General features: G+C 52.8%; 2 protein-coding genes across 3 annotated transcripts in view; one reads left to right on the top strand and one right to left on the bottom strand.

Annotated features, from left to right (window-relative positions):
- Positions 1-651: 651 nt before the first annotated feature.
- On the top strand, positions 652-1,673 carry PLD6 (phospholipase D family member 6). Its single transcript, XM_065684648.1, has 2 exons — positions 652-1,229; positions 1,350-1,673. The coding sequence occupies exons 1-2, from the start codon at positions 806-808 to the stop codon at positions 1,586-1,588; spliced, it is 663 nt and encodes a 220-aa protein (XP_065540720.1). The 5' UTR covers positions 652-805; the 3' UTR covers positions 1,589-1,673.
- A 6,317-nt stretch (positions 1,674-7,990) lies between these two features.
- The window catches only part of MPRIP (myosin phosphatase Rho interacting protein), a 74,075-nt gene continuing 56,976 nt past the window's right edge, over positions 7,991-25,089 (bottom strand). The window contains exons 16-24 of one of the 2 annotated variants that reach the window (XM_065684644.1): positions 18,782-22,642; positions 16,092-16,239; positions 15,373-15,490; positions 14,777-14,936; positions 14,540-14,659; positions 14,054-14,140; positions 13,163-13,325; positions 12,652-12,737; positions 7,991-9,174 (exon numbers count right to left, since the gene is read on the bottom strand). In XM_065684644.1, the coding sequence (XP_065540716.1) occupies positions 9,103-9,174; positions 12,652-12,737; positions 13,163-13,325; positions 14,054-14,140; positions 14,540-14,659; positions 14,777-14,936; positions 15,373-15,490; positions 16,092-16,239; positions 18,782-22,642 (4,815 nt within the window). In that variant the 3' untranslated portion in view covers positions 7,991-9,102. Of the gene's footprint in view, positions 9,175-11,521; positions 11,588-12,651; positions 12,738-13,162; positions 13,326-14,053; positions 14,141-14,539; positions 14,660-14,776; positions 14,937-15,372; positions 15,491-16,091; positions 16,240-18,781; positions 22,643-25,089 lie in introns of both variants that reach the window. The other variant, XM_065684643.1, reaches the window with a different exon arrangement.

Raw genomic sequence — 25,089 nt, 5'->3', positions numbered from 1 at the left:
TCAGTGAGAGTTGGAATGTGCACAACTTAATTAACCAGAAAGCATGTCTGCAGCCATCTTTCACCACCCTCCTTCCCTTGAAACGCTACGCCTTGAAGACAAACTGATTGAATCATAGAAGCACAGAATGGTTTTGGACCTTAAAGCTTACCCAGTTACAACCCCCTGCCAAGGGCAGGGATGTTTTCCATTAGAGCAGGTTGCTCCAAGCCCCATCGAACCTGGCCTTGAACGCTGCCAGGGATGGGGCAGCCACAGCTTCTCTGGGCACCCTGTGCCAGCGCCTCAGCACCCTCACAGGGAAGAACTGCCTTAGATCCAACCTGAACTTGTTTCAGTTTGAACCCATCACCCCTTGCCCTATCACTACACTCCCTGATGAAGAGTCTCTTTCCAGCATCCTTGTACTTCCCCTTCAGACACTGGAAGCTGCTCTAACCTCTCTGCCCAGCTTCTCTTCTCCAGGCTGAACAGCCCCAATGCCTTAGCCTGTGCTCCATCCCCTTTACAATCCTCGTTGCTCCCCCGGCCTTGCTCCCACAGCTCCATCTCCTCCTTACGCTGGGCACACCAGAACCGCACACTGCAGCACCTCATCGAGCCAGGACCGCCCTTTACTCCATGTGCTGTCCCGTGAGTACCAAAGAGGGCGGTGGGAGCGGGTGAAGGATGCTCGGAGCATCTCTGCCGTGGTCCGCGTTTCCCCATCCCAACCCCGCCGGACCCAGCGCTGAGCTCCGGACCCCGAGGGGCTCCCCTTGCGGTACCCTCCCTCCGGCCCACCGCGCATGCGCCGGGGGGCACCATGTGGGTGCCGGGTGCAGCGGGGCGGCCGGGCCTTGCCGTGGCGATGGCGGCGGCGGCGGCCGGCTTAGCCCTGGCCATGGCGGCTCGGCGGTGGCGGCGTCGTCGCCCCGTCCGTGAGGTGCTGTTCTTCCCCTCGCCGCCCAGCTGCACCGAGGAGCTGCTGGCCGAGGCGGCGGGGCCCGGCGCTCCGGCCCAGCCCTGCCCCTGCCCGCTGCCGCGCAGGGACTGCTCCCTCAGCCGCCTGCTGCGGCTGCTCCTGTCCGCCCGCCGCTCGCTCGACATCTGCCTCTTCGCCTTCTCCTGCCCGCAGCTCGGCCTCGCCGTGCGCCTCCTCCACCGCCGCGGCGTCCGCGTCCGGGTGGTCACCGACGCGGAGTACATGGGGCTGCGGGGCTCGCAGATCGGCCTCCTCCGCCTCGCCGGTGAGGCCTGGTGGGAGGCCGGGGCTGGGCGGGGTTGGGGGGGGGGAACAGCGGAGCGCTGCGGTTGTGGTGGTGGCCGCGGGTTCGAGTCCCGCTGAGGACGTGGTTGTGTCGTTGCAGGGATCCAGGTGCGCCACGACCGGGGCCACGGGTACATGCACCACAAGTTCGCCATCGTGGACCGGAGCATGGTCATCACGGGGTCCCTCAATTGGACCACGCAGGCCATCCAGACCAACCGGGAGAACGTGCTGGTGGTGGAGGATGCTGAGTATGTGAAGCTGTATCTGGATGAGTTTGAAAGGATTTGGGAGGAGTACAATCCCACCAACTATAGGTTTTTATCCCAAGGACAGTGATGGAGCTGCCTCATACAGCTGGTGGGCTATTAGCAGATGAGAGCATTCACAGCCTGTATGGACATCACTGTAGTAGCCACTTGGGTGTAATTTAGGTAAGCTCCTGAGAAGCAAAGTTCTCTCTACCCTGAATGGCCCGCTTTGCTGTGGGTCATTCCCATGCTAGAGGGAACCACACAGCTAGGTAGGGAATTGTGTTGAGGAGAGCTGTGACAGGGCTGCCTTTGTAGGGCTTAAAGCAGGCAGGCTCGTTGCTGTGCCCTGGTGCAGGCATGTTCATACGGTGCTGGCAGGTGTTTCAAGGATATTCCAGGAAGGAATTGTGCCCCAACACAAAGGAAGAGTTATGAGGGCTACAGCAAACATAAGAGTTTGGATAGAGGAGTTAAGCACCTTAGTTATGTGTCTTAGTTTTGTGTTGGCTTTAATTGTTGAGAGTTTGGAAAGGAAATCTATAGAAATAAGATAGAGATTAGACGCGTGTTTTGGTTGAGACCAGGGTTCCTTTGGTTTAAGATGAGGGTTTAAATTGAGCAGAGCTCCAGTGTAAAAGCCCGAGGGCGCCGGTACTAACGAGCCCTCATCTTCCAGGAGGGAAATGTTGGGATATCTGGGAAGAACAAAGATACTCTTTGGGATCAGTCGGTCTTGAGTGCAGACCTGGCTGCAGTTGACAGCGACAGGATGGGGTGCAAGTAAGAGGGAGGGAGGTGAGATCTCTGTCCCTCCAGTTCAGGGTGGAACACAGATGGGTGCATTTGAGACTATTAAAACCCTAACTACCATCCGTGTAAGAATTGCTTAAACCTGAGTATAAAGTGCCTCAAAATCTGTCATTTTGATTTGTTTTAAGGTTTTGCCACCAGTTTTGCTTTGATACAGCAGTGCCGTGATGGGCACTATCAAATTAGTTGTTTTCACAGAGAACCTCAAGGTCATCATCTGGTTCTTGTGCTCCAGGCAATCCCTGCGGGGTGGTTCTTCCGAAGATCTAAATCATTAAGAACTCCTGTGGATCCTTAAGTGTTATTTAGGATACATGGAATAACATCATCAGAGAGATATGTTCTATAGCAGAAAGCTGGCATAGGTCTAGGGGAAAAAACATTGCTATTAAAGAGCACCAATGGAAGAGGCTGGGGAAGGTGGTTCTCTATTAAATCCCTTTCAACAGCATTAGATTTACACTACTTCAGCCATATTACTGCTATTAAATGCTACCTGTTTCAGTAGTAGTGACTGTAAAGGCAAACAGCTCTCATTTTCAGGCTCTGGCCTCTGCTGTCCCTGTGGCACCCTCCTCTTTGGAAGAACACACCTCAGGACACGGCACGCAAAGGGTGGTGCAAAAATAGTTTATTAGGATACAGTTAATGTAAAGTTAGGTAATTCTATTTACAAAATAAAAAGGATCAGCTACATCCATGGGCACCTAGCATGTCACACAGGGCTGTAAGGAATAAATACGGTGAGAAGTGACCTGTTACACGTTGGGGAATGGTGGCTCGTAAGCTCTGGAATAAACTGGAGTGGAAGGGAGAAGGGAAGGAAAGAGGAGCTCGCACATATTGAGGACCAGGAGCCTCCAACACCCGCTCCTCTTTCCTGAGGGGAAAAAAATGACATGTGAGATGCCATTTCCAGGACTGATCCATGTGGAAAATCCCCTTAAAAGAGACTGTTCTGTCCTATGGATGGACAGAGCTCGAGGACAACTGTGTTCCCTCCTTGGCGTGAGCCTGCCTGGGTTTGAGCCACTGTGCTCGGATAGAACCAAGGCAAGCTGCCTGTTCCTGTTAGGATGAAGGAGGAAGATGGCCAATACCACTCCAGGTACCACCCCAGACTTGCAGAACTGCCCTTTTCCTCCCCAAAACTTCATCCTTTCCCATAAATCTGAGTCTTTAAAATGATTCCTTAAAATCTCAAAGACATCCAGAACTCCAGGTCCCAGGAGGGTGGGCACAGGTCAAAGCCTCTGTATTCAGATCTGCTTCCCACTTACCATAGTCTCTAGTATCTTACAACCTGCTTTGCCATCTCTAGTTTAGAACAAAGGGTGTTCTTGTCAGTATCACACAGGCAGCACATGAAGAAAGCACGAAGAACACAAGAGTGAGTGCACTCATCATTGAGGAGTTCATGGCCAATTGGCTTCGTTCAGTTGGTACCAACCTGGCTCTTGGCTCTTTAGGGTTCTGCTGGTAAATCCCACACCCTTGGTTTCCTTTGGTAGTCACAGGCTGATCAGGGCGAGCCCATTGCTTCCAGCCTGGTGCTCCCTGCTCCTGTGCATTGGATCCTCTGGTGAGAAGTGATTTCTACTGCAGGATCACCTCAGTTCAAGGCAGTAGTCAGGTGTGTTGTACTGGAAGTTACGTCTGAAGTTACACACTGTGAGTTACAACGTGCGTCCTTTCTGCTGGAGAACGTGTGTCTGTTCCCTTGTGACATCCAAGAGGATCTGGAATGTGCTGCACACGTGAATTCCAGCACTACAGCAGTGCCTCACGGGCCGTAACCCACTGCACAAGGTGCGCTCCACCACCAAGTAGCTCTATAGTAGCACACCACTAGGTAACAGCCTGCACGTGTGTGATGTGCCACGTAAATACATCATGGAGCAATCCCTATGGAACGAAACCAACCCAAGTTTATAGGTTACAATTCTCAAACCCACTGTGCATGATCTTTGAATGAGGATCTTCAATACTAAAGGTACAGCTCAGCAGGAAAGGTTTGTAAAGACATTTATAACAGTCAGTAAAACCAAACCAGGCCAGTTTATAGGGTGGGCTGGCCACATCACACTCATTGCTCTTTTCCCAAAGCACGGACATCTGGGTTAGACCAGGATTTAAACCTCAAAACTCACACCGTAGGCACAAAAAGAGGCCCCTCCACTGATTGCTGAGTAATAAATAGGTACAGTGCGTGCTCTGGATACTATAATACAGGCTTTAAATTAATCTTTGCAAAGACAAGAATAATGAAACTTGGGGTTTTCTTTAAAAAAGGGGGAAAAAAGATTACAGAGCAAAGGCAAGCTGCAGTGAGTGTGCTTCAGGGGTCACAACCCAGGTACTGCATCCAAGCAGGGCAAAAGGCAAGGGATTAGTGGAAGTGCAAAGGGAGACACTTTACAGAGCTGGGGACAGTGCTACCAATACAGAGACATCCCTGGGTTGCAAGATTCCGGGTTTGAAGCGAATGAACATGATTTGCTGCTGCTTTTATAGGTGGGCAAAGGAAAAGGTCACATTTAAAGAAGGATTCAGCCTGTTTCAGGGGAGACAAATGGTAGGAAAACCTTACACAGTGAAATCATTGCTCAGAGCCTGTGTCTGCACCATCCTCATGCTTGACTCTTCCTACACCTCACATTTCAATGCTATCAACAGCACAGAACTGTGCAAGACACAGCAGCTTGCGTTTCACGTGCTGCTGTGTAGATGTGATGCCTTGGAGAGCACCTGAAGCAGGTACCCGCAGTGGTACCACACACCAAAGGGTGATGCTGGGCACTGGGATGATGCAGGTAGGGAGCTCACTGTTTCCCTCCCAGTATTACGCCCCCCCCCCCCCCACTTTCCACTCTTTCTCATTTAAATTGCCACTGGTCTATCTTGAAAGATGAGGGAAGCAGGAAGCAGCACCAGGATAACTACAGCTCATTGCTATGGGTAAAAAGCTTCCCAGTTGGCTTTCTGCTTTGTTTCCCCTTATTGAAAGCACTGCTCTCTGCAGAAATACATCTGGTTTCAGCTGTTTACTGGTGCTACAGGTTCTATCTCTTTAATGCCTCTTGCTTTGGAGAGATGCTTAAATACTTGCCAGGCTACTAGTGAAGCACAGCCTAAAGCCTGGAGCTTGCAGCCACCATTCACAGCACCTATCTGCATCCCACAGCATCCTCTCATCTCTCTTTCTCTGGTACCCTCAGAACTCATAGCTACCACCATAGGACATCACATACAGCATTCCCACCGAGTCTGTGCTGCTCCAAAGGGCGCAGGTGATCCTGAGGATGCCTTTTGGCACAGCACAACCAGGTTCTCTCTTAGCTTTCAAAGGAACCCAATTCTGCAGTGGAAGATGGCTGCTCCTACACACTACAGCATGAAACCACTACCAGGTTCATGTGAGATCCCTTTGCTTAGGAATAAAACACTTTGAACCCACAACATCCAGCAATCAGATTCATTGATGTATTAAACATTGCTAAAACCATGGCAAAGGCGGCCAGTCCCACTGCTCCCTCACACACCACATTCCCTGCACTGCCCTCCTGGTTTATGTCAGCTATATCTGTTGTTAGGGCCAGTTTATACCATTTATCCCCAGCAAACCTCCCTGCTCTGCTTTCCTCAGCTATCTGCAGGTCCAGAGAAGCTGCCAATGTTAAATGAAAGCATCCTGATAGCAGCTGATCCTCCGGATCTGATCCTGTCCATACAGGGGTCCTAGCAAACCTCAGTTCAAATCCCTTTAAAGATGCTTATGGTGACCATAGAAAGGTGGGGAGTGATGGGAAGACTGGTATTTTCTGTACAATAAGGTAAAAACAGAGGAAAGAGTGAAGAAAATCCATAGGAACATAGGAAGAAGCAAGAGCTGTACAAGCGTTCCTGAATGACTCTGCCCCATAAACATCAGTGTGCATTTGTATGTATATAAATAAGAACACTGCACCCCCAGCCTCTCTTCACAGGGTAATGGGAGAGCCAGAGCCCAAGCAGAAAGCGCATCTCTGCACCTTCCCTATCTTCCGTATCCCTGTTTTTATCCCACCTTCTTCTGCCTTCCTGCCCCATCCACCTGGTCCTGCAGCACCTTCCTCACCCCTCTTTACCACCCAAATCCCATCAGTGTATTTCCACATGAGTTTCACCTGTGGCTCTGCCCTCCACTCACTCAGCTGTTCCCCATGTTAAGTATTAAGGCTTTGAGCAGAAGCACTGGCAAAGAAATCAATGCTCCTACTCAATACCCAAGATGCTAAGAGAGGATTGCTTGGTATGAAACCATTCCCTCCCATGGAGAGCCTCAAGATGCTCAGTGGCATGATCAGAAAAGGTCCACCTTGTGTTATCCACACCACCCGAGTGCCAATGCAGATAGCAAGTACGTTACTTCCAATCCCCATACTTAAAATAAGTGCTCCTGAGCAAATGAAGTATGCAAAGAAAAAGCAGGATTTGCTACAGGGATGCAGGAAAGGTCGGGGTCCACATGGTGAGGAGGAGACCAGCACACATCCTTCTTGGTTGGATAAAACAGACAAAGTCCCATCATATGTCTTGAGAGAAGAGGAAAAGGGAGGCATCCTGGAGCCAGTGATGTCTTGCAAGGGAAGAGCACAGGCCATGCTCCTCCACGGTGGGATGGGAGGACTAAGGCAGCTGCTGGCTGATGGGTTGAAGCAAACACGATGCGAGGAGCAGCACTGAGATTCCTGGAGGAGACTGGTGGCTGATCCGATGTGGTCCATGTGGGTTGTGGCTGGAAAGGCTCCTGGGTCCATCCGAGGGCACGTGCCTGCTGATGAGGGAAGAGCCTTTGTATCCGAGTGGGCGAGCATCCTTCCTGCCCTGCTCCTGTCTCCAGGACGTCCGTGTACGCCTGGGCAGAGATTACAGAGCATCGCGATGGGAGAGCATCCCTGTATCCGTTCTGCTCACTGCTCAGCGCTGGCATCTTGGCTGGGGACAAGTGGGGCTCCTATGGGCAGGACCAGATGCTGCCACGAAGTGCCAGGCCAAGCACTTGGCCATGGCAAGGCCACACAAGCTGGATGAGAGCTTGATTCATGGTTAGATGAGGCCATCTCCTGCTGAGGGTCCCAGACAGAAACTTGCTGCTTGGATGGAAGGATGAAGGTGAACGCTCCGGATTGGTCCAACCTGGCAGGACTGAAGGTGCCTGGAACCAACACCATGGTGCTCATTGCTCCAGGGCTGCAGTGAGAGTCTGCTCTATGGGCTGTGCTTGTACAACCACCTAACAGCCCCAAAATCAGCCATGGAAGCACACAGAGCTGCCTCAACCGTGTGTTAAGCACCTGATAGACAAGAGGAAGCTTTGCTCCATGTGAAGGCTCAGGTGCACCTTTAACAGCCCAGCACAACGTGATGCGAGTCTATCAGCAGCTAAACAGGGCCAATGTGCCAGAGCACTGCTTTAGCTCTGCTTGGTGAGGCAGGACCAAGCGGCATCTTTAAACTCAGCCCAGGATGAAGCAGCACAGGCTTCCTCTAGGAAGACTACCTCACGTGCTGCATCCAGTGCTGCCAGCTCCCTCAAGCTCACTTAGTCTGCATCCATCGATCAGCCTCACGGTGCTGAGCTGGATGCTCTTTGACTACAGAAGCCATCAGGACTGAGAAGGTCTGAAGCACAGAATGGTTTTGAGATCTTTATTTCAGGGAAAAAAAAAAAAAAAAAGATTAAAGAATTAAAATAGGAGCTGCCCTGCTGACAAGAAGAGTTTGAATTCAAGAAGCTGATAAAAAAGGAGCATTATATGCATTGAGCACTGTGCATTTTCAGTCAATATCGGCTCTACTTTTCTACTCTACTTTCCTTTGACTAGGAAAAGGGAGTTTCACATGCGCACAGACCCTGGGATACACGGGACTCAATGAGAGGAAGGGAGTAACAGCAATAAAAGAGAGTGCTGGGCTTGATCTAACAGAGGCAAAGAAGTGATCTTACAGCTCGGGCCCCCAAAACACCAACTCCAACCACCAGCGAGACGGGAGGCAAAGACACGCCGCTGGGGCGGGCTCGATGGTGCCCTGCAGCATCTGCAGCTCCCTATCCACAACCACTGCAGCCACCAAAGCTTCACCAGGCTCCGGCATCACCTACATTCAGGATACGGCAGAGTCACGGGGCAGGAGAATCACTTCTTGCATCCTTCTCCAGCGGGATGTCAGTGTTTGTACCTCCAGGCTGCGCACACCGGCACGGACCTGCGCTCGCCGACAGCTTCCCCCAGGCTTTCCCCTCCTTGTAGGTGCAAGTAATGCAATCGAGATCCAATGGTTAAGATTAGGCTCCTGGCGTGCTCTGAGCACTGGGTCTCTTGACAGCAGTAAGGGCTGGGTATGGCCGGTACCACCACCCAGGCCCTGCTTGCATACCAAAACGGTTGGTACGACAGAGCTAGCTTATTAACAGGCTACTGAGCCTTAATACTGACACTTAGTGTAATGGTTTACAGTAAAGGAAGGATTCTCCTACAAAGCGCCAAAGAGAGGAGTGGGGGGAAAAACGCCCCACTCCAATCCCTTCCTCTCCCTCTCAAGAGTCTCTGGAGCATCTCACAAGCAAGGGAAAGGAGCTGGGGAGGCAAAGGGGTGGCACCATCACCGCGGCGCCGGGTCCCGTCGGGGGGGCATCGAGACGAACGACAGCAAAAGGACAGTCGTTAAGGAAGGAGAAGACAAACGGTGCTGGTGCTGTGCTGCCTCAAGCTGGGAGGTGCGCGTGGTCAAGCGGAGCGGGGAGAACTAGGCATTCTTCAAGTCCCTGGATTCAAAAAGCTTCAGGCGTTCTTGCACAGTCAGGCCTTCCTTCAGACTCTGGGAGAGACAAAAGACACAGGGCGTTGGGATACGGGCGCTGGGAATGCGGTACACGGAAAGGGCGTGATGCTCAGGCAAAGATGCGGGCAGCAGGAGAGTGGCCTCGTGGTGGGGGGGATTAGTGGGACAGGCTAAGAGAGAACACAGGGTTATGGAGGGTGGTTATTGGTGAAGAAAGCCGAGAGAGAGACTGCGGATGAGGGACATGCTGCAAGCGGGATTAGCTCCACATGGAGAATGACCCGGAGCCTGCGGTGGTGCTGGGGGTGATTTCAGTGGAGCCCAGGGCAGGTCAGCTTGGATCTGCTATGCTTTAAAGCACTGTGCTGCTGAGCAGGACCTGCAGCCTGGTGCTCCCCCATCACTGCAGCATCGACTGGACGTGCAGCCATGTGGGACACTCCTGGCTCCAGTCAATGTATGGGCTCTGCTCAAGCAGCCCTGTAACTGCGTTCTTATTGCCAGAGACAATCCCACTCTTTCTCTAAGCCCATCTGGAGGCTCTCCCAAGGCAAAGCTGCCTCTACTGCGCAGGGTTACACAGAGGACATGCTCAAGGCCTGCTTCAGGTCTAGCAGGATGCGATGGCTGATCCCATTCGGATGCAGCATCCAGATTGCAAGGCACAACACTCAGACAGACACCACAAAAGCCCATCCCGCTAGTCCTTGGCATGTGGATTTGCGAGCTCTCACTACATGTAGGCACCCAGGAGAACAGCTATGAGAGGGGTAGAAACCCAGAAGCAAACTGCTTGCTCCTGTACAACAGCTTTAACCTGACACTACCCCCAGGCAGATGCACAAGCCTAACACCAACCTTCACTCCATCCTGCAGCCCCAAAGCTGTGGCCTAGCCTGGGTCATGATGTGCTTTAGAGACCACGACAGGGCAGGTTCAAAAGGCACTGACCTGAACGCAAAGTCCCTTCTATTAACAGGCAACCGGGTCCCCTTCTGCTTGTACTTCCCTATGTACAATCATAGCACAGGTTAAGACTTTTGGGCTGGGTTTCTTTAATGTGTGTTTATCAAGGCAGGAATCCAGGATGAACTTGCCCTGAGGCTGTGCAGATTCCCATGGTTACTGAACTGCTTTCCATGCTTTCCGTGTTCCTCCTCCCACAGCCGCACAGATACAGAACGAAGCAGCACGGAAATGAAAGCACTAAAAGGGATTGGGCTGAATGCCCAAATGCTGCGTGCTCTCTTTTCAAAGGGCAGCAGAGCCCCTTGGGATGTATCTGAACACACACTTCCTAAAGGAAGTTTACTTTGGGCCTCTTTAAATGGGCAGCAACCCATGGATTCCAGTTTGTGCACCTGATTTCCAGTGAGACGGAAGGAGACAACAGAAACCATCAGCCTGCTCTGCCTGATGGTACGAATTCCAGCAAATCCACCCCACAGGCACTCTCACTACCCATTCAGGTTGAGCCTGATGAGAGGAGACTAATGTAGGATGACATCTGTGATAGAGGCATCCTTCATCAGCCTTCCCGGGGCTCTCCATCGAGCTGGGGAGCTCCCCTCTCCTCCCTGACCTCTCTCTGCAGGTGCTCTAACTTCAGTCTTTACCACGGGCCAAGAAATCAGCTATTGCTCCAGTTACTCAAGGGTCATTGGGATCTGCCTCACAGCTCCCTCCTTTTGCTGGATGAGCTCGGAAGCCTCAGGCCAGCGGGATGGAGGTGCGATGCCAAAGGGATGGAGAGCAGTAGAGTGGACACCGGGAAGCAGGAGGAATCCCAGAAAGCAGGAGGAGGAGGTTACCGCGTAAGGAAGACTCTTTTTGCTCAGGTACAGATCAACCTAAAGAAGCAGCAACTATAGGTAAAGGACATTTAGGGCAGCCCAGGACAACCCCTCTGCAGCTGAGACCGGGGCCACCACTTTACATGCTCCAGGCCTATGTGGGAAAGGCATTTCCAGGCATCCCCAATCCACTCCTCATCCTGGCTAACAGCGAACGGCTGTTGTCCTACAAGACCTGGATGCTGCTGAAGTTTAGCCTGAGGCATACAGAGTCATCCGAGCATGCACACTTCAGTGTCCCACGCTCCCAACACAGCCAACAGGAGCCATGCCCAAATCCTCTCTGTGATGGTTAAGCTGTGCTGGCGAGGGTGGGAGGAGCAGGAAGACAAGAAACATATTCCCTATGGAAAAGAACTGCATTTCATCTGGATTTCGGGTACACTGACTGCTCGCCTTCCCCCTCCCCCAGTAATTAGCCATAAATAAACCACGGTCATTAAGAGCAGAAGGGCTCTGGTTTGCCATGTGCATGCAAAAGTGGCCGCTCCGGTGGTGGTGGTGGTCTTGGTGGGTGCCGGTCTGTTTACCTACGTGGCAGGGAACCTGGACTCGGGTTCATTTCAGTTATCCCATGAGACCTGCTCAATAACGGACTGTCGGAGGAAGAGGCAAAACAAAGAGAAACAAAAACACAACGAGAAGCTCATCAATCCTGGATGCATTGCTACAGCCCCAGCCCCCCAGCGATGCCAGCAGGCAGAGCCCATGCTTGCTCTCCTCTCCTTCCCCACCAAGCAACACACAGAGCAGGGACCACTCCATAAGGGGTATGAGTTGAAGTGGTGAAGGGAAACCCAACACCAGACCTGGCCCAGCAGGTCTGGGCTGCCCTGAAATGCACGAGGATGCTCTCTGCATTTACTCAGTGCAGCACAGCCTGTATCCCCTGCATGGGCACTGAGCTAGAAGCCTTCTGCCTGCCCAGCTTCTTGCTCCGCACAAGGTCCCAACCACTTCGAACATCAGCATGAGACACCAGGTATCCGGTGGCGAAGGCAAAGCAGGCTTTGCCCATGCTGACCTTCCTTCAACTGACCTATGGTTAACGATGCCTTGAGCAGATTTATTTGCCCTTTTCATCCCTGTGGTCCCAAAGCAACAGCCAGTGTGGAACACGATGTAACTGTGGCTGTCAGCAGGCCAAGCAGGAGAGCTTGGCTCAGCATCACTGGGCTTTGGGACCAGCAGCCAGAGGAACATAGGGCCATCTGCACCATGTTAACACACAAGCAAAGTGTGTTTAAATACACCCAGAAGCAAGGCATCGCTGTTCCACATAAAGACCAAAAACCTCGCAGTGATGAGCACTAAACCCTAGAATGATGTGCGTGTTTCCACCTAAGTTTCAACTGACAACAGGGAGCAAATACTGGGAGAGTCCTCCTGTGAAAGACCAAAGAACAGGGTGAACTTCATCCTTCAAGTGGGGAGCAACTTCGCCCCTCCATCTCAGAAGGGTCAGGAGTGTGTGTGGGTACCATGGGGGGCTCTCAGCCAACCATTTCACAGTCAAAGGCTCGCTTTTCTTCCCAGTGACTAGCACTAGCGACTGGGAAATTCCCAGTTTTCTTCCCCTTCCATTCCTTCCCACCTAGCCCCCCCACTGGAGAGTAACACTGGGTATTCCCATCATACGCGGCAGGAATCCTGTGCTCACCTTTGACCTGATATTCCTTAGTTGCCGGCTAACACTGGATCTGTCTTTCTTCAAGAAATCAGGGTTGCTTTTTGATTTCATTATATCTGGGAAGAAGCAGAAGACGTGGTGTTAATGTGGTGTTAATGTGGCGCCCACTGCATCCCTGCAAGGAGCGGGGCTGGGGCTCTTCTGCCCTCCCATCCCAAGCAAGTGCCTTGCTGTGCCCAACTCAAGCGGTGCTGCTGTATGGTCAGAGGGGGCTCTCAGGGGTCTCCACTCCCTTGTACCACGAGGTTTTCCCAATGCAAAGTGCCAGAAGGGTTTCAAATTCCATCGACTTCCCATCTGTGAGCTGGAAGGAGGAACTGCCACCGGAGGGCAGCTCCAGTGCAAGGAGCGGAGGTGGCAAGCAGCACGAAACAGCAAAACAGCCTCACGGCAAGTCCTATACTTGGACCTATTGCTACACCAGGGCTTGGATGCCAGGATGCATGCGTTAAGCTCAGGAAACCCACGGAGGAGCACTGACCATATCCCGATACAGTGGTGTTCACAGGGGATTTCTCTCCCTGAGCTTCTGTGGCTGCTTTCAGCTGCTCTTTCAACCTGCTGATATCACAGTCTGCCTTGGCCTTCACGATGCTCAGCTCTGTGTAGATGTCCTTGTACTTGTCGCTGGCGTATTTCTTATCCTGGCAAAAGGAACAAGAGCAACCCAAGGGAGTCAGACACGCAGCTGGAGCCAAGGGGGTTGTGAATGCACTGAAGAGGAGCTTGGCAAATGCCCGCGGAGGAAGAGCCGGCAACAGGGAGAAATGCTTGGCCGGGGCCATGCACGCATTTCATACACACCCTCAAAGCTGCCTCTAACAGGGGGACAGGGGTAGGGAGAGGCACAAAGCTCTTCCGGTGGTGAGCGTGGAATCATGGAATGGTTAGGGTTGGAAGGGACCTTAAATACCCTAAAAGACCTTAAAGGGGAAGAGCATACAGCACTGCCCATGCCCGTAGCCCCTTCCTTACAGGATTACTTGTCTGTGCTTCAGCAAAGACACAGAAATCCAGCAGAATTCCCAGGAACAGCCCTGGCGCAAAGGCCACCCAGAGCAAACCAGATCCAGTGCTGGGAGACTGGGCAGATCCCTAACACCGATTGCTTTTACCATTTAGATCTGATCTGATGTGACAGGAATAGGGGTAAAGCACTGGAGGGATGTCTCCCACACGGTCTCCCTTGTGGGGGTAAGTCCTAAGCTGACACGGTTGTGGAGTGCTTTACTGATGACACCAAATGGGTATTCAGCCCCACACAGGGGAAACATTTAACTATTGCTTCAAATCTGGCTCTAAGTGAGCTGAAATGGAAGCACACACAGGAGCAGAGCACATAAGAGGATCGCAGAACCATCCCCGGCATTACCCTCAGTGCTGTCTGCAGCTCGTCTTTGAGGGAGCTGATCTCCTGCTTCAGGTACTGGATTTCTGACTCTTTGACCCGCAGCAGGACCTGTGGAAACAAAAGCAGCCCATGTGCACACCGAAGAGATGCAGCATGAGCCCGAGATGCTCTCCCGTTGTGCCTGGTGACAACCAGCTCCGTAAGGCTGCTGGATCACCCATCTTCTGGCTCACCAATAAAATGAGCCCTGGGTCTCTTGGGAACATGCCCAAGCTCTCTGCACACCCCTTGTTTTCTGCCTCCACTGCTTTGTATGGACCGGATTGCAGGGGACAAACAGGCTCAGAAGGGGATGTGTGAGAAGGGAACATGAGGACTCCATAATCTCATGTCCCCATGCCCAGCACTGAGCAGCCACAGAGCCCCACTGCACGGAGCGATGGATGGCTACGGGATGCTCTCAGGGGTCCAAAGTGCTGCCCCTTGGGCAGGGCGGAGCTCACTCACCTCCAGCTCGTAGGCATCCTTGCCCTGTGTAAGAGGCGACCCAGCAGCCTCTCCCCCGCCCTCCCCGGTCAGCAGGGTCCGCAATCGCGTGATCTCCGCAGCCAGGCGGTTATTCAGCTCCTGAGGAGGAAGAGAAGGAGGAACCGTGTGGGAATGGGGAGCAGGGCCACGGCTGGGCACCCACCGTGCTGCCCATTGGGCTCTCAGCCCCTGCCCTGGGCGCGGCGCGGATCTCACCTGGTTGTGGGCATTGAGCTCCTGGTTCTCGCGCTGGCACTGCCGGAGGGCCTGCCTCTCGGCCTCCAGCGCCTGCGCCAGGTGAGCGTTCTCCAAGCACTTCTGGGAATACTGCTCCGAAAGCACCTCCAGCTCCCGCTGCACCGACTGCAGCTCCTCCCTGTGGAACACACATGGGCAGCGCCCTCCCTGCACGCACGCTCTGCTGCCAGCATCCCGGGACAACACCACTGGGATCTAAGCACTGGCACAGGGTGCCCAGAGAAGCTGTGGCTGCCCCATCCCTGGCAGTGCTCAAGGCCAGGTTGGACACAGGGGCTTGGAGCAAGCTGCTCCAGTGGAAGGGGTCCCTGCCCGTGGCAGGGGTTGGAAGTGGATGAGCTTTAAGGTCCCTTCAACCCAAATCCATGATTCTAAACTTGCTCTGGGCACTTGGGACCGGAGTATTCGCACACTTACACATCCCACATGGATGCATCACGGTTAACAAAGCTGCTCGGCTGTTTTGCTTAGCCAAAATCAAAGGGGAGAAAGGGGAGTCCCACATGTGTGATCTCCTTATGAGACTCGGTGACAGAGGATGATGATGGTCTTACAGGTATTGCCTTCGAAGGGCCTCGATGTCAGCATTGACGCTGCTGATCTGGGAGCGCTGGGACTTCTCCAGCTCTCGCTCCAGCTCCTCCCGGTGCGCGTTCTTCATGGCTTCAATGGCTGTGGGGGACAGCACAGCATCAGCACCCAGCACAGCATCAGCACCCAGCACAGTGCTGGTACCCAGCACAGCCTTAGCACCCGGCACCACTCCACCCAAAGGCATTCTATTAGAGCTTTGGTTTGGTTTTTAAAGGAACAAAACCCGACTCATCCCCATGAACCTCCCACTGCTTCAGTCTCTGTCCTTGGCTTCTGCCAATTTTAATGAAGTCCACACAATTGTCCTATTCCCATGTTTTTTTCCTGGGCTGTGGCACTCCTAATGCAGAGCCCTGGGCTCCAGTGCTTTCAAGCTCCCTGGGGCACTGAAGAATGAACTCAGTGTGAAATTGGCAATAAACTAACCACAGGAATGACCAATGCCTTTATGGGATGGAACAGAAAACAAATCAGACCAAAAAGAAGGGTACCAAGCCTGGAGAAGGACCAGGAGATGGGCCTCCATCCACAACATCTCTCCCCCCAGCCCTTTCCCATCCCTCTGTGATGCGCACCCATCCCACGCTCTGCTCCTCTATACCGGAGCAAACACCATCCCTACGTCCCCATCAACACGGAGCTGCCCCATCGCAGGGGACCCTGTCTCATGTCCCCATACCTGAAATGGTGGCAGCCGTCTCCTCTGCCAGCAGGCGGTCCTTCTCCTCCCGCAGCTTCTCCAGCTCCCGCTGGTGCTGCCGCTGCAGGTCCTCAATCTTCTTCTGGTGCGTCTCCTCCATGGCTGCAAAGCCCCTTTCACATGTTGCCTGCAAAAGGGACGAGGGGAAGGGGTTGGTCTGTGTGGGGCTGGCGTCGCGGTGGTGGTGAGACCACCAGGAGCCACACTGCAGCGGGTAGGTTGGCACTCAAGTTCCATCATGGGGATGCTCCATCATGGGGATGGACCTCACGAGGTCAGGGCTTGTCCTGCAGTCACTAGACCCCACTGTACTCCTTCTGCTCTCTTCTGCACTGCCTGATTCCATACAGCCAGCTCTGGGGTGGACAGCAGGTGACTCCTGACAGCAACAGGACCTTAACTCCCACTGAGCACTGCTTCCAATGCTGCACGGGCAATTATCTGCTCATGGAATTGAAAGGAGTGAACTTAGGACAGGGGATGGAGCAGTGCTCTGGGGAGCCAGGAGTCACCAGGGCTGAGATCCTGCATTCCAGCACGGTCCTTCTGCCCCAGACGCCTGCCTCCAGCTCAGCCTGGCCACCCCACTGAGGGCCTTGGGATCCCGCATGGACACACAGCTGCAGGACAGAGGCAGGACAGCAAAGCCACAGGCAGGCTCAAGCTATGAGCTGGGAAAGGGGCACGCACTGAGGACAAGGTGCATGAGCCCCATCAGACAGCTGGGGGCAAACCTGACGCTGAGCACTGCACTGGGCTTTTCTCCCTCTTCATGCTACAGGCTGCCTGTATTTCCTGATGGATTCCGTATTTCCTGATGGATTCCTTCTGGATTCACATTTGTGTTTTCCAGGGGAAATTTAAAGGGGGACAGATTCACCCCCCCGCCCCAGTGACCACAATGCTCATGATGGTCTCATACTGTTGACCTACACTAACATACCCTCCTCAGCATCACTTTTTGTCCGATGCTTTGTAACCTATGTCCATTCTCACTCCCTATTTTCAGCTCTGGTGCTTTTTTTCCTCACCTTTAAGTTTTAACCCCCAGGCATTGTTCACTTTCTCAGCCTTACTTGCTTTAGGAACTCATAACTCAAGAGCCAGAACCCGTCTGGACTTGTCTTGGAGTGGCATGAAGCAGCCTTGCAGAGTTCTCCATTACATCTCTCCATTACACCTCTAATGCTGGAGGAAAACGCTTCTCCATAGGTCTGGCTGTAGGTGCAGTATTTAATGTATTGTAAATGCATTGCTATAAATCCAGCACATTTGAACATGTACAACCCAGCACCTCGTGTTACCGATGCTACATTCTCCATGGGGTTCAGATGAGAAGAATCAAGCACATTTAAGCCTGTAAATTGCACAGGTTTGCTATAGCCTGGTTAGCTTTCTAGCCAAAGGAAGTCCCTCTGCTTCCTACCAAGGTGCACAGAGAAGCTGGCTCACTCTGCTCTCCTCCTGGATACCTCTGCTTGGAAGATGCTTTTCGTCTTCTTCCAAAGCAAGAACATCCCTCCCTTGGTACCAGCACCCTGTCTGGTACCTGGCTCACAGGACAAGGTTATCCCTGTGTCCTGCTGACCTGAGTGAGGGGTTCGAGGACTTTCCCTTCTTAAGGGTTAAGATGGAGGAGACAGCACTGAGTGAGCACCACTGCTTCACTCTGCTCTCCCCAGCAGTTCTATCTCCCCTGCGCACTCGATTCATATGATGGGCTGCAGCAGAACTACTGCTCTCCCCAGGTTAAAGCCAGCTTTTGGCTGGAGCTGAGCCACACTTTACCCCCATCCACTGAGGATCTCCTGGCTGGAAGGAAGCTTGCCTGTATTTTTGCTGACTGAAGACCGACTGCTCCATGGAAGCCTCACCAGCACGGCCTCTGCACACAGCCTGCGCGCTGCCCTTTCAACCTGCTCCTGCCAAGAGTCCTCTGCCACCCTAAACCCCCTTCCCAACTGGAAATGCTCTCCCATCAACAGCAAAACACCAAAGCCAAGAGGGTTATTTGAGATGCTGCAGCATCTCAGGCCAGTTTTCCAGGCAGTCAGTACAGGAGGAGCAATGCGAACGATGGCGCTCCATTGCCAGTGGGTTCCTCTGCACCTCGCCTGGGTTGCCTGTAACTGTGCACTGTTTGTTGCGTAAGGACTTGCTGCTGGGCACCATCAGGGTGGTTCTCCACACAGCCTCATGCTTTGCTATGGAATTTGACAGGGTTGCTTTTCCCAGGAAAACATTAAGTTTCCATTTCATCCCACGTTTTTGAGGGCAGCAGAGACAGACTGGAGACTTGATCAGATTGAGAAAGACAGAGTTGAGGAATGCTTTTAAAGGGAAGTCATGAACAAAATGTATGCCTCAGGTATGAGGAGAAACACTATGGTCTTCAGAATGAAAGAGAGTGATGTTATCAAGCTACTTTGCCACTCTCCCTCTCTATACACAGAGACCATCTCCAAGCATTAACTCCCCCACTGAGACCAAGCCTTCAGCAATGCATTTAGAATACCCAAGCATGGGGATGCTTTATAGAGACCTTGGGGCTCACTTCAGCACGCTGGCTCTTTAGGGGGATGCCCTTTGGTTCAACAAGCAAACCCCAGGACCAAACACACCCTCCCGGTCACTCAAGCAGCAGAAAAAGTGTTAAAACATGTCAAAACCTTTAAGTTTTCAAAGTCTTTCTGGTATTTCTCCCTCAAGGTGGAAGCGTTCCCCTCTAGATGCTTGTTCTCCAGCTCATCCCTCATGACGTTCATCTGGGCCTCCAGCTCCTGGATGCGTTCCCTCAGGCCGTGCATGGAGTCCAGGTCACTCCCAGGGTCCTGCCCGGTGCCACCAGCCTCAGTGGGCACCCAGGCATCCCCATCACCCGGGTCCATGGCGGGGGACACCTCGGGGTGCTGCCTCTGGTACTCATCCAGGGTCTCCTGCAGGCGCTGCAGGTTCTGGCTGTAGTGCTCCTGCAGCGCCTGCAGCTCCTCGCCATGGATAACCTGCAGCTCCTTGATCTTGGCCTGGAACTTGTCCTCCAGCATCTGCATCTGCTCCAGGTGGTACCGCTCCATGTTCTGCTTGTCCCGGACAATGGCATCCAGTTGGTTGAGCCCTTCTGTCCTCTCAGCCTTCAGAGCATCCTCTGTCCTGTTCAGCTGCTCTACCACGTTTCGGATCTCCTCTTCGTACCGTCCTTGTAACTCACTCAAGCTCTTGCTGTGTTTATGCTCTTCTTCCTCCAGGAGCCTCCTCTGAGCGTCGAGCTGGGCCACCTTCGCTTTGAGATCAGCATTCTCCCTTTCAAGCATGGCGATCACCTCGCTGTACTCACCCTGCTGCTTCCTGAGCAAGTCTTCATACTCATCCCGAAGGAGAGAGACCGTCTTCACGCGCTCTTGGCAGAGAGCATCCATGCTCTGCAAGGACTCCTTGTAGGACTTCATCTCTCTTTCGTACTCCAGCCGCACTTTGCAAGCGGCGTAACAAACCTGAGCCTGGACAATTGCGTCGTGGACTAACAAAGAGGAATACCTTCCAAGGTCTCCCATGCACGAATGGTACGAAAGACTCTGAGATATCTTCAGGAGCTTCTGACAGTCTCTCATTGCCTCCTCAGGAGGCAGAGAGAGTAAGGCAACAGATATCTCCTTCAGAACGTTAGCTTTGTCCTTTAGTTGCTGGGCAAGATCTTCCTGAATGGAAACAAGAGCTTCACCACTACAGTCCTGCAGGCTGCCGGTCTGCTCCCTCTTGGCTAATTCCTGACACGGCCCCGTTTGGAGATGGCTCCCATCCCAAGAGATCTGGGTTCTTTCCGAAGCATCTTTCTGAATCTCGAGTGCTTCAGTAATCTGGTGCATAACCCTGTCAAACTCAGGAGTCCTGTACGCTCTGATGATCTCCTCCAACATGCACTTATGCTGCTGGAGGGCTGTTTTGGTATTATGGAGGTCTTCTTCAATGGTTTTTAATCTCTGATGAAAAGATTCCCTCATTTTCTGTGCGACAAACCCGAGTTCTGCCTTGATCAACGCAGCATCTGCTACAGCGCTGAGAAAACACGGAGAAAAGCCCAAACCTGTTGCTTCTGGTTTGCCCTCGGCTTCTCCTTCTCTGGTGCTCAAGTGCACTCTCAGCTCCTCCACTTGGCTCCAGAACTCCCCTTCCAGCAGCAGCTTCTTAGACAGGACGCTGGCCAAACTGATGGCCGTATGAGAAACGTTCGCTGGCTCCAGCAACACCACCTCAGCCGCTCCCTGCATCTCTCGCAGAAGCTGGGATATCTCAGAGCTTGCGTTTTTCAAGGACTCTGCTATTTGGTTGATGAGAGAGGCCTCAAAGGCCACTCTCTCCGAAAGCCACCTCAGCTGGCCCATGTCAACCACTTCCACTCGCTGCTCCTTGGAGACACGCTCCTCTTCTCCCAAAACCCCTCCTCCCGGCGCAGGGCTCTCCGTGATAAGCCTTTCACTCTGCTGATACTCGGATGGTGCCCCTCTCAAGGCTTGGATTGCGTTTGATAAGGTCGTTTCCATGCTGGAGAGAGCAACAAGGAACAAATCACCCTCTTTCTCCTTGTCGGATGTGGGTAAAGACCTCAGCTGCTCCCTGCACTTCTCTAAGCAAGTCAGGGCTTGATCATTTCTCAGTTGGAAAGCTCCCAGCTCGCTCACGTGGCTCCCTATGAGCTTGAACTTCTCCTGCCTCTCACTCTCGAGCTGGGAGACCAACGCACTGACTTGGGATAAGCTGGTCTGAAGCTGTTCCCGCAGCTGAGACTCGGTGCTGGCCCACTGATGGTGGAGGGCAATGAGGGTCTCCTGGTTATGGCCGTGCTGGCTCTCAAGCTTCATCGTTACATCTTTGAGCTTTTCCTCTGTGATGTACAGTTTGGTTTCCAGGGAATGGATAATGGAGAGATAGGTCTCCGAGTCACTTGTCCCCGATGATGGGTAACCAAGAGCTGGCTCCGATGACATGCTGTCTTCAGACAGCGACCTGTCTTGGCTCGTGTCCGACGAGGTGCTGCTTGTCCAGTTCTTCTCCGATCCATCCGGATGGATGTATTTCTGGCACTGGATGCTCGAGAAACGGATTCTTTGCCTCTTGGCCCCCATGATTCCCACATCGGGCTTTGTTAAGGCTTTCTGAACCAGCTCTTGGTCCTGGAGCTCTACAGCTTTGGATGGGGAGTCGAATTCCTCTGTTTGCCTCTGGCTGGTCTCAAGAACCTCGTCCTCCTCCTCCTTCAGTGCATAGGTCAGAGCTGGGAGGACATCCTGAGTTGGCAGAGGCTGCCCCAGCTGGGATGGATGACTTTCATCAGCCTCAAGATTGTGGCCAAGCTCTTCTGCCTCCTCAGCGCACGGACCTGTGCCTACACTAGCCAACTTCCTTAAAGCCTCCTCCTTGGCCTTCAGCTTTATTTTAGTCTCCTCCAAACTGCTATCTAAAGCGACCATTTTAGCCAAAGCCTCACTGAGATCTTGATCTTTCTTCTCCACAATTCTCAAGTGCATTTCCTTAACGTGTCTCAGCTCTTCTTCTTTCTCCTTCAGCACCTCCTGCACACCCCGGAACTGATCGGACACCTCCTCGAACGACTGCTCCAGGTTGTGGTAGTTGGTCTCTTCCATTTTCAGCTTCGCTTGCAGCTTTGCCACTTCGTTATCCGACTCCGCGACCTGATTCATGAGCTCCTGGAACCGACACTTGATCTGATCTCTCTCCCTTTCGAGCTCCTTGATGTGCTCTGCCAGTTTCTGGATGCTGGCCTCCTTCATCAGCAGCTGCTCCTCCAACTGGTGGACAAGCTCGCTGCCTTCGAACTTGGCACTCAGCTTCTCCTTCTGCAGGATCTCCATTTGCTGCTCGCTATTCTGCAGCTGGATCTCATACTCATTGGCTTTATCCTCCACCTCCTTCAGGCTCCGTATTAAAACCTGCTTCTCCCTCTCACAACTCTCCAGCAAAGCCTCGTAATTCTTCTGCAGCTTCTCCTCCATGAGCATCCGCGCTTGCTCGCTGGCGTTCAGCTGCCTGCTCAGGTCCGCGATCCTCTCTTGGAGCCGCTGCACCTCCTTCTGATGGTCCCTTTGCAGAGCCTGCTGCATTTCCAGGTCCCGCAGCTCCTGGGTCTTCTCCAGGAGCAAAGCCTCTGCGCTCTTCAGCTTCTGCTCGCTGGCCTTAAGCTGGGAGCTGAGCGCGGCCTCGCCGTGCTGCCACTCCTCCAACTGCTCTTTGGCTTTCTCCTTCTCGCTCCTCAGGTCGCTCTTGAGCTTGGCCAGGGTCTGCTCCTTGATGGAAAGCTCGGCTGCTGCGTTACTGAGCCTCGCCTGCAGGCTCTGAATCTCAGCTTCGTGGTGCCGGATCACATCCTTGGCCTCGGCGTAGCTGCGCTTCAGCGACTGAATCTGCTGATTGATCAGCTCTTGGCGCTGGCATTGGGCTTCCAGCTCGCTTTGGAGGTCTTGGTTGACTTTGTGGAGCCTCTGCCAGGCACCTGATGGCGAGGCGGCCACCTCGGTCTTAAAAAGATTGATTAAATACTAGGTTAGTAACACTCTTGGCTCTCCCTTCTGAGTGTCACACCTCTGGCCGGGCAGGCCATGGGAAAAGCTCCTCGCAGTGATTTGGCTGCTACCCACATGCTCCAATTGAGATGATTTGTTCTTGGCATAATTTGCATAGTTTGGTTTAACCTCTTTTGTGTGTGTGTGTGTGTGTGTGTGTTAGTTTTGAATGAGCAACGACTGCTTTCCAGTAAGAGAAGACACGGACCACAACATCCAAACAGCTGTACAGTAACAGGCTCAAAAGGAAAACAAAATAACCCAACCAAAAAATCAAACAGAACCAAAAAAAAAAACAACCACACGATGGAAAAGAAACACCAGCAGGAAAAGAGAGACAGACAAGAGCAAAACCAGGGTGAGAAGGAAGGCAGGATGGTAACAGGTTGAGAAGAAAGTGCTTTCTGAGCATGTTTGTTCGGGTTGTCGTGGAACAAAAAGTGCACAGTTCAGGTAACACAGTCCTACCGACCCAAAGCGACAACAGAAAGTGAGGTGACAGCAAGGACATCACATCCCACCCCAACGCAGGACAGCGGCGTGGCGATGTCATGTCTGTGCCTGCAAACAGGACTTAGCGGCTGCTCATCGCATGACAGAGGTGTTGGTATGTTAAAGGTTAAGACTAAGGAGGATCTAATTCCTCTACCTGCAAAAAACAAAAAAACAACCCAAACCCCAACGAAGGACAAAATAAAAGAGCCCGGCAAGTGAAGGGAGGGGAAAAAGGAGTGAGGAGAATGTAAACTGAAAGAAACCAACCTTTGTGAGATTCAAACCAAAGCAATGTAGCATGCAACGAGAAAACTCACAGAGAGAGAACCCATGCATGAAGGCGACAGAAATGATGTATCTTGGAACAAAATACACAGACAGGAAGAGGTGAGAGAAGCACAGCGTGAAGCCTAGGAATTTGGCCTGCCTTTGCTGTACTCTGGTTGCTGATAAGGAAAGCCCACAGATGTGACACTCAGTTATGTTAAGTTATATTTCATGCTTTACACCAAAAACATGCAAGAACATCCGCCCGGGACAGGTTAGTACGTGACCCTTCCCACCCACCACAACTGGAGCCCGGGGGCATCTCCAGTCTGTTTGTGAGGAGCAGGAGCTCCCACTGTTTCTCCCAGTAGGGATGTCCCATCCCAAGGAAGCTCAGAGCAAGAGAGGGGTTACAGGAGGCCGGAGAGGCTTCGGTGCATGGCACATGCATCAGGGTGCGGATCTCAGTGGCTGCCCTATGGAACGTGCAGCATCTTCTATGTCAGGGCAGTGACTGGGGGTCCATAAGGGGCTGGTCAGGCTGCCAAGGAGGGGTTGGCTCCCCTTCAGGCAGCGCAGGAGGGATGGGTTGGCAGCAGTCAGGCTCCTCCATCACCCCTCCCCATAGAGAACATGGGATCCTCTCCAAAACTAGGCAGGATGGAGGTGGGGACCACAGCTTCAGAGGGTCCATCCAAAAAGATGCTTGCCCACAGTGTGGGGCTGCAGGCACACCCCAGGGATTCCATTCCTCCACCCCAAGCAGGGTTTGGTGGGGTTACTCCCTTCTGCAACAGGACTTTAATCCCTCTGCTCCCAAGGAAACACAAGGGAAATCCCCAGAACAATGCAACTGGAGCAAGCAAAAGCCTCCAGCCCTTCCAAAAACCCTCTCCAACTTGTAAGTCACAGCTTGGGTCACTTCTCACTGCAGTGATGACTTCTCAGCCCTTCTGCAGCCTTCCTCTTTGTATCATATGGCCAACTTCAACTCAGCCAATCTGATGATGGATTCAGCATCCAGCTTTTAGCCCCATTCCCTGATTTTCTCCAGGCTCCAGGCAAAGGATGGCCGGATGCCTTCACCCCAGGGGAGTGGGAGTTAGTTACTCTTGCAACACTGCCAATTGACAATGGAACTCCTGCACTGTCAGCCTGGGGACTCCAGAAGTAAATGTATTAAGAACTCCTCCAAGGAGATCACTGGCAAGAAAGGCAAGATCCTCCCCTACCTGGGCTGGCTCCACTGCCTATGGAACTCCTCCAGGGGAGATTCCTCCCATGGGAAATAAGGACACAAGATTCAGCATCAACACCAGGTTTGCTGCCATGGGAGCTCGGTGTGTGGCCACTTCCATCCAGAGCCAAACTGGCCAAGTAGATCTGAGCAGGTCAGAATGCACAAAACAGGACTACGGTCCCATGAGAGCAGCCAGGAGCTGCCCTGCAGGCGCCACGGCTCCTTCAGGCATAGATGCTCCCAGAGGAAGGGCTGGGAAAAGTCCGCTTTGTTTGGAGGAGGGCAGTAAAGGCTTCCCAAGAGACTCTCCCTTCTCTTTTGCCAGCACCTCCAAAACACAGTTCAAGGCTTTGCTGAGGAAAAGCATCTTGTAAGAGAAAGAACCACCAAGATCCAAGAC

This window comes from Lathamus discolor, chromosome 6 (assembly GCF_037157495.1).
Source record: "Lathamus discolor isolate bLatDis1 chromosome 6, bLatDis1.hap1, whole genome shotgun sequence".
Taxonomy (NCBI): Eukaryota; Metazoa; Chordata; class Aves; order Psittaciformes; family Psittacidae; genus Lathamus; species Lathamus discolor.
The sequence above is the reverse complement of the archived record's forward strand: the minus strand, read 5'-3'. Positions and strand labels throughout refer to the sequence as shown.

Coding starts and splice junctions, on each gene's coding strand:
- PLD6 (XM_065684648.1), top strand. CDS start 806: ATGTGGGTGCCGGGTGCAGCGGGGCGGCCGGGCCTTGCCGTGGCGATG. Junction 1,230..1,349: donor CGGCCTCCTCCGCCTCGCCG/GTGAGGCCTGGT, acceptor GTGTCGTTGCAG/GGATCCAGGTGCGCCACGAC.